At 29.7% G+C, this 9,286-nt stretch overlaps 1 protein-coding gene across 1 annotated transcript in view; it reads left to right on the top strand.

Moving 5' to 3' along the window:
- Window positions 1-616: 616 nt before the first annotated feature.
- Window positions 617-9,286, top strand: part of LOC138187960 (midasin) — a 133,727-nt gene continuing 125,057 nt past the window's right edge. Inside the window, exons 1-13 of the mRNA XM_069129266.1 lie at window positions 617-819; window positions 1,290-1,516; window positions 2,248-2,487; window positions 2,696-3,720; window positions 3,846-5,260; window positions 5,434-5,701; window positions 5,799-5,980; window positions 6,087-6,273; window positions 6,352-6,996; window positions 7,117-7,558; window positions 7,694-8,057; window positions 8,315-8,632; window positions 8,821-9,120. Coding sequence (XP_068985367.1) covers window positions 739-819; window positions 1,290-1,516; window positions 2,248-2,487; window positions 2,696-3,720; window positions 3,846-5,260; window positions 5,434-5,701; window positions 5,799-5,980; window positions 6,087-6,273; window positions 6,352-6,996; window positions 7,117-7,558; window positions 7,694-8,057; window positions 8,315-8,632; window positions 8,821-9,120 — 5,694 coding nt within the window. The 5' untranslated portion in view covers window positions 617-738. The remainder of the gene's footprint in view (window positions 820-1,289; window positions 1,517-2,247; window positions 2,488-2,695; window positions 3,721-3,845; window positions 5,261-5,433; window positions 5,702-5,798; window positions 5,981-6,086; window positions 6,274-6,351; window positions 6,997-7,116; window positions 7,559-7,693; window positions 8,058-8,314; window positions 8,633-8,820; window positions 9,121-9,286) is intronic.

Here is a 9,286-nt window from a genome sequence, read left to right as displayed (position 1 = left end):
CTATGAATTGAAAATATTAATTGTATTATAACAATGTTATATATATATGATGACAACATTTATACTATAATATTATAACAAAACATATCAATTTTATTAGAAAAACTAAATTAATTAAAATTGCCACTTCTCATACATCAAATACATAATAGTAATGGCACTTATTTTAAGCACTATGACAAAATAATACTCAAAATCATCTATAACGTACTATTATATATATAAAGATACTATTTTTATTTCTATTAAAGAAGCAACTTAATAGACATCTTTCCTTCCTTTACAATAAAAACATATGAAAAAACATTTATATACATTTAAAAAATGTATATTATTTGAATTTTGGAAATAAAGTTAATATTTAACTTTTCATTGATAATTTATAAATCATGAAATTCTTAATATCTGCATATATGAAATTATTTTTACCTGTAGCAAGTTATATTAATAATACGTAATTTACGAATGAAATCATTGCAATTATTTTTTAGCTTCGAATTTAAACTACATACTTGATCTTACATTTCATAATGATAGCAAACTTATGATAGGTAGGTTTTTAGTTTTAAGAAACCCCAAGTAATCTAGGGACTTTTTTTGTTATGAGTCGAGGAATTGTACGCCTCAAAAAGGAACATCCGTACATTGGCCACTGATTGTAAACACGTGGATACTTACGCATTGATTTCAATATTTATCCGGCATCGCACGTGTAACTTGATTTTTAGTTTTTCAAATATGTTTTCACAAAGTTTGTCGGTATTTATTAAACGAAACGAAAAGTATGTGCAGAAACTCTCATTTTTTAGAATTGACAAAGTAAGTAAGAAACATCTTTTTGAAATATTTTAAATATCCTCTTTTCGTTTGTTAACATCATAATTATCAATATCTCTGTTCTTATTTTTCTATGTTATTACTATTTCTTATTGTATAAATTTCACATTCTTTTGTAGGTTACTATTAGTAATTATGAGTTTTAGTAATATTTTCATCTAATTTTTAATATATAATAAATGGATGAAAATAATATACCTTCAAGCTGTGTTTATTTGTAACACATACAATGTTCATTTTATTCATTCATTTAATTAAATACGTGAAATAAACATGACAAAATTTATAGAAAATACAAAACTTTTTCTAATGCTTTAATTATTGTTTATTTCTAAATTGAGTTTTGATTAAAATGTACCACGTGTCTTACTTTTTCATTATTTAATAATGTTATATTCTTCAAAATATATTTCATTAATCTTATTTCATAACATCGTGTAATTTTATTGTAGGAACCAAGCGAGGATGAGCATAAACAAATTTTAGACATTTTATGTGAATTCTTAATGAATCCAGAAACCACAGAGGATGTTGCAGAATGTTTCCCACAATTATTGCCAGCATTAATTATGAAAAGCATTTCAATGGATAAAATTTCCTTTGATGACGAAGATTTGATTCATAAATTAAATTCAGTTATCTTAGCCAAATTACTTTCCAAGAATCGGGATATATTAGTGTATGTATTTTTAATGTTGCATAGAATACTTTATATTTTATGTTATTTTGTATGTATATATATATTTTTTTTTTACACTAATATGTGATTATTAACAGCAAAAATATCATCATGAAATTATGTTCTCTTACTTATAGGCAATATATTTTAGGTTGAATAGTACTGTATTCAGCATTATAATTCTTTCATGTTCCATAACATTTTAGGTTGAATCTTTCAGGTTGGAGAATATCCTACAAGGATACAAACAATATTTATCTGATACTCTGTGTATTATACTTTTTTTATTACTTAAATTTAGAATTATCAATTGATGAAATGTGTAATAAATATAAAATATATTTGGAAAAAATTAAAGGTCTTTGTAACATAGTATTCTATATTGTTTCCTTAGTTGTATTATTAATTTAGTACAGACATATACAAGTAATCTTTTTCTTATTTCGTAAATATATAAGCATAGTCGTTTATGTTTAGTAGTATGAAAATTTGTGTACTTTATAGCATAATTATATTAAACTGTAACGTTGAAAAGTATGTTTGGAAAAAACTTGTTTATTTTACGGCAGTATTCAGTAGTATAAAATATGTTTTCTACGAATCAAATATATAATTACAGAAAAATAAAAAATAATTATTGCCAACAGTTCTCTATTGAAAATAATTATAAAATATATTTAAATGATATAAAATTTGAAATTGATTTTTAAATGAATATTGTTTTATTACAGATTTGTTCTACATTATTTTGATGTAAATCCAGCTCCATTTGAATTTATAGAAGTTGATCATGGTCCTCCTTTAAAGAGACGTAATAGGCAAAGAGTAATATCTGTCACAAAAGTATCTGATTATGATTTAGTAACTGCTTGTTATGATATTCTATGTAGTGCACCAATACACTTTAAATATGCGTGGAATTGGTCTAAATTTTATAAATATCTGACTCATGAAGATGGAGATGTTAGATGGTAAGATATGAAATTAAAAAATATGATATCTCCTTTTAATATTTTAAATAAAATTACTAATAGGAAAAGATTTTAATCCAATAATTTTTATTAAATGGAGTAATTGTTTGGGAATAAATTTGATAAAATTCCGCTTTAAATAAGTAAAATAAGAAAGTGTCTTAAGACAAAACAAAATATACAAAAATAATTTTTAATTATCTTTCAGGGTAGCAATAAATTGTATTGCTATTGTGTTAGGAATGTCAGAATCTTGCTATCTATCTCATGTGAGTGATTTTGTTTCTAACAATCAAGAGTACTTTGTTAAAAGTAAAGAAGTTAATCGAAATAATATAACATGTGAAGATACCAAAGAAATAGATGGAATTCCTGATGTACCTTCTGTAGTTTCCATTGGAGGAATTTTACTTCCAATATTTGAAAAATCTGGAAATAAAAATGAATTGAATCTAGTTCCTGTACCATCTACACGACAAAATTTACGAAATTTAGCTTTGGCAGTCTCTTCCAATAAATGTGTATGTTTACAAGGTGCAGTTGGTTCTGGAAAGACTGCATTAATAGAGTTTTTAGCTCAAGCTACTGGTCACGATGCACAGAAATTTGCAAAAGTGCAATTAGGTGATCAAACAGATTCTAAAATGTTATTAGGAATGTACAGATGTACTGATATTCCTGGAGAATTTTTATGGCAACCAGGAATATTGACTGAAGCCGTATCATCTGGCAAATGGCTGCTTTTAGAAGATATTGACTGTGCTGCGACAGATGTTATTAGCGTTATCGGACAACTTATAGAAACTAAAACATTATCAGTCCCTGGATACAGAGACTTGATACACGTGAAAAGTGGGTTTCAGTTGTTTGTTACTAGAAGATTGAGTTCTGGAGGAACACAAAAATCATTTCAAATGCCAATGCAGAAACAGTGGTCTTGTGTTAACATAGAGTCTTTATCAAAGAATGAACTTGTTACAATTGTCCAAACCTTATTTCCAATATTGCATACGGTAGCTGTAAAAATGGTTGATGTGTTTTTATTGTTTTCTGCTGGAAACCATGAAGATGACATTGTGAATAGTGTAAAGAACACTAGACAAATTTCTACCAGGGATTTGATTAAGTGGTGCTTTAGAGCTGTAGTTGATTTTGATGTATCCTCACCTGCTTCAGGCCTGAAGATCTTTCAAGATGCTTTAGATGTCTTTTGCTGCTCTGTGCCTAATTCCGGTATGTAAAGTATACTTTATAAAAATATCTATTATTGCTGAATGATTGTTTATAATATTGCAATTGAATGTTCTTATAAAAAAATTTCATAAGTGATGGATCATGTTGTTGTCTTTTTATTTCAGTACAACGTTTAAATTTGGCAATAGCTGTGGCACACAAATTAGGTATTGTAAAAACAAAAGCAGAATTTTTTTCTCAAGTACATAAACCATCTGTAAATCTCCACAAAGAATGTCTTATTGTTGGTAGAGCAAAGTTAAAGATAAAAAAAGCTGATAGAGTTAAAATAGAGTCTAGAAGTTCCAATTTTTCTTATACAAGACCATCTGTATGTCTTTTGGAAAGAATAGCTAGTTGTATTGTACAGAAAGAGCCAGTTCTTCTAGTTGGAGAAACTGGCACAGGGAAAACAAGTTGTGTACAATACCTTGCGCAGATAACAGGTCACAAGTTGGTAGTAATAAATATGAACCAACAGAGTGAAAGTACAGATTTACTTGGTGGCTACAAACCGGTTGATCTTAAACTTCTGATTCTTCCAATTCGCGAAGAATTCGAGATTTTATTTCGATCTTATTTTGCAATTGAACCAAACTTAAAATATTTGAATCATATTGGGCGTTGCTTTGAAGAAAGAAAGTGGAAGATATTGATTACTTTAATGATTCATAGCACTAGTGCTGCTTTGAAAAGACTGAAAATGTCTACAAAAAATGAAAATGAGGTAGAAGTTTTAAAGAAGTGGGAGAAACTAGCAGAGAAATTAGAAAAACTTCAGTCTCAGGTGCAGAGTCAATTTTCTTTAGCATTTTCATTTGTAGAGGGTAGTTTAGTCAAAGCACTGAAAAATGGAGACTGGGTTTTATTAGATGAGATAAATTTAGCTACTGCAGAAACATTAGAATGTCTTTCTGGTTTATTAGAAGGATCTTGCGGATCTCTATCTTTGTTAGAGCGTGGAGACAAAGAACCAATTAAAAGGCACAAAGACTTTGCAATTTTTGCTTGTATGAATCCTGCAACAGATGTTGGGAAAAAAGATCTTCCCATGGGTCTGAGGAATAGATTTACAGAATTCTTTGTTGATGAACTCACAGAAAAATCAGATTTACAACTTCTAACAAGTTCATATCTGAATGACTTAAATCTGCCACCAGAAAAAATTGAAAATATTGTCAAATTTTACTTAAGTGTCAGGAAAGAAGCAGAAACCAGTCTTCTTGATGGAACTGGGCATAAGCCACATTACAGTTTGAGAACACTATGTCGTGCTCTAAGTGTATCTGCACAGAATCCTTGTGGAAATATAATGAGATCCTTATATGAAGCATTTTGTTTAAGTTTTCTAACACAGTTAGATAGTAAATCTTACCCAATAGTACAAAGAATGATTGTAAAGGCTATCTTAAGAGAAAAAGCTGCCAGTGCTGTTATTGGAACTCCAATTCCAAGGCCACGTGGTCATGCTGAGAGTTTTATATGCTTTGAGGGCTATTGGATCTCTAGAGGTGATCTTGAGCCACAGATTCCAGAAAATGTAAGTTCGTATTCTTTTAAAGAGATTTTTACTAGTAAGAAGTTTTTAGCTTTCATTGCTATAAAAATTAAGCAATGTGTTAAATATGTATATATAAAAAAAAAAACAGATCTTGTAGGCAAAGTAAGATAAAGGTAAAATAAATAAAACTTTTATATTTTCTTTGATTTTAGTATATCCTCACAGAAACAGTGAAGCAAAATTTGAAAGACTTAGTACGAGTAGTATCTATTGGTAAAATGCCTGTATTATTGCAAGGGGATACTTCAGTAGGAAAGACCAGTTTAATAACATACTTAGCGAAGGCTTCTGGACATACCTGTGTACGAATTAATAATCACGAACACACAGACCTGCAGGAATACGTTGGTACCTATGTAGCTGATTCTTCAGGAAAGTTAGTTTTTAAAGAGGGTATTCTAGTAGACGCTATGCGGAGAGGTACGATGAATTTAATTTTTGATTATCCTTTTTATTATGATATTATATGTTTCAATTATTTATTTTTATACCTCTAAAATAATTTAATATTCTTCAGGACATTGGATAATTTTGGACGAGTTAAATTTAGCACCTAGCGATGTTTTAGAAGCTTTGAATAGAGTTCTTGATGATAATAGAGAGTTGTTTATTCCTGAAACTCAACAAATTGTAAAAGCACATGATAATTTCATGCTTTTTGCTACGCAAAATCCTCCAGGTTTATATGGTGGAAGAAAGGTAATATTTTATAAATAAATAATCCATTTTAAATAAATGTATTGGTCTATAACAAATAATTTCTTGTTAGTATTTCATGTGATTTTTTATTCCTATTTGTTACTAGGTATTATCACGTGCATTTAGAAATCGATTTGTTGAGTTACATTTTGATGAAATTCCACCTAAAGAACTCCAAATAATTCTACACAAAAGGTGTAAGATGCCAGAAACATATTGCAAGCAAGTAATCAATGTAATGACAGAACTTCAAGTACGAAGAAAGGGTACTGCAACTTTTGCAGGAAAAAGAGGTATATTATTGTCTTAATGCATTATTTATTAGTAAATATTTTTGTCATTTAAGAAGGTAATTTTCCCATTTTTTGTAGGGTTCATAACCCTAAGAGATTTGTTTCGCTGGGCTGAAAGATATCACCTGGCACCCGATATTGTAGGCACTTTGTATGATTGGAGTCAACATTTAGCGGACGAAGGATATTTAGTTCTCTCTTCAAAAGTTCGTCACTCAGAAGAATGTTTAGAAATCATAGAAGTGCTAAAGAAACATTTAAAAAGAGATGTTAGTCCAGATGCTCTATTTTCACTCTCTGAAAAAACTTCTACTGTGACTAAGCCAATCTTGGAATCTCTTTTGTCAAAGAAGATTCCAGGATTTGAACATGTAGTCTGGACATATCAAATGCGCAAAATGGCAGTACTTCTCTCGAAAGCCTGTGACTTTAAAGAGCCAGTTCTTTTAATTGGTGAAACAGGAGGTGGAAAAACTACAGTTTGTCAACTATTGTCTGTAATTAGACAACAAGAACTTAGTATTGTCAACTGCCATATGCATACAGAAGCTTCTGATTTTCTTGGAAGTCTCCGTCCAGTTAGAGAACATAGAGAAAATCAGAAATTGTTCGAATGGGTTGATGGTCCTTTAGTGAAATCTATGAAAGATGGAGGCTTCTTTTTAGTAGATGAAATCTCTTTGGCGGACGATAGCGTACTTGAAAGACTAAACTCTCTTCTAGGTAATTTATTATCTTGAATTATTTTTAATCACATAACAGGTACTTAATTAAGATTGTTTTATTATTATTTATTATTAATATTATTATTTAAATAATATTACAATTAATTAATTTTTCTAGAACCTGAACGTAAACTTTTAATTGCTGAAAAGCCATCAACTGAAGAAAATGCAACAGTTACTGCACATGAAAATTTCATCTTCGTTGGTACAATGAATCCTGGTGGTGATTATGGCAAAAAAGAACTTTCACCAGCTCTTAGGAATAGATTCACGGAAATTTGGTGCGAAGGTTGTGTTTCATTAGACGATCTCAAGTGTATTATGGTACACAATCTACGTAAAGAATACAAGGAAGCTGTTCCTGCAGCAATAATAGCATTCATAAAGTGGATACAAACTACAGAAATAGGAAAAAAGCTTGTCGTTAGTGTCAGAGATATCCTTACATGGGTGAATTTTGTTAATTCTTGTGAAGATTTAGGAATAGGAGATGCTTTTTTCCATGGTGCAGCTTTAAGCTATATCGATGGGCTTGGATCTGGTTTAACTGCAGCAGAAAAGTAAGTGCTATGAATTATTATCAATTGGGTTTTATAAAATTTCAATCAAATTCTATTTTAATGAATCATATTATATATTAGTTAATTATAATTATATTGATTAGCTTTTTACCGAAATATTCTAAATTATTTTAGTTCAAAGAAGTTGAAAAGTTTTAAGGATTCTGCATTGAAATTTATTAAACAGCAAATACAGAGTACATTAAAATCTGAATTAATATTAAACAATGAAGAATTTGATGTCGACAATTATGAGGATAAATTTGGAATACATCCATTTTATATTAAGAAGGGAAATGTACAAATTCCAAGCAATGTAGGATTTGCTTTTGCAAGCCCAACAACAAAAATGAATACTCTGAAAGTTTTACGTGCTTTGCAATTAAAGAAACCAATTCTATTGGAAGGTAGTCCAGGAGTTGGCAAAACTAGTTTAGTTTCTGCTCTTGCCAGAGCATCTGGACATCGTCTTCTTAGATTAAATTTAAGCGATCAAACGGTAACTATTCCTTCTTCTTTCTTTATTATATAATTTTTTAAGTAAGTCAACTAAATGAAATAAGATGATTTGCTATTTCTATATATTGTAATATTAAGTTTGCAATTTTATAGTATTATCGGTTTTAATGTATTGCATTTATTTTATAAGACTTAAAATGTCGTTTATGAGTCTTTTGTAAAAAAAGAAAAAAAAAATTCAATTGAGCCAAAATGTTAAAACTTATTATTATTATAAAATTTTTATATATTACGTAGGATATTTCGGATTTATTCGGAGCGGATTTACCAGTGGAGGGAGGGAAGCCTGGTGAATTCTCATGGAGGGATGGTCCTTTCTTAAGAGCTCTAAAAAATGGGGATTGGATTCTTCTGGATGAATTGAATCTTGCATCCCAATCGGTTCTCGAAGGATTAAACGCCTGTCTCGATCATCGTGGTGAAGTTTACATCCCGGAATTAGGAATGTCTTTCATCGTAAAGCCAGGAACTCGATTATTTGGTTGTCAAAATCCTCTTCGTCAAGGTGGAGCTAGAAGGGGGCTTCCAAAGTCATTCTTGAACCGTTTCACACAAGTAAGTTCTTTTTATATTCAAAACAAAAGAGTAATAGAAGAATACATATATTGCTATAATAACGGGATGATAATAAATAATATTAGGAAAAAGTCGTATAAAAATATAATGATCCATCTTTTCTTGATCATTAAAGGTAGAGTTATCAGACATGTCAGTTCATGATTTTGCTTCTTTTGCTGTTTTAGGTTTTTGTGGATGCTCTGGAACAGAGGGATCTAAAATTCATTTTAAATGTTCAATTTCCGGAGCTACCAGAAGATTTACTCGATAAGATGATTCAGTTTAACGAAGAATTGAGCTCTCAAGTTGGAACTACTTGGGGCCATTCGGGATCACCTTGGGAAATGAATCTTAGAGATGTCACTAGGTGGTGTGAAATAACCATGGCAGCTTTCAAAAAGAGTTCAAAGAAGATTTTCAATCCCGGAAATGGCGCTCAACTGATTTACGTTGATAGAATGAGGACAAATGAAGATAAAAAAAATGTAAGACATATATAACGTAATGTTTTTAATATTTATAATATCAATAATTTTAATTCACGAGAATATTATTTGCTGTGTAATTAAATTTCAAGTCTTTACAATCTTACAATATATTTCTTACAATATATGATGAAATAAACTTCTATCTAACTATTAAATGTTTTTT

This window comes from Bombus flavifrons, chromosome 16 (assembly GCF_040668555.2).
Source record: "Bombus flavifrons isolate JBK064 chromosome 16, iyBomFlav1_principal, whole genome shotgun sequence".
Taxonomy (NCBI): Eukaryota; Metazoa; Arthropoda; class Insecta; order Hymenoptera; family Apidae; genus Bombus; species Bombus flavifrons.
The sequence above is the reverse complement of the archived record's forward strand: the minus strand, read 5'-3'. Positions and strand labels throughout refer to the sequence as shown.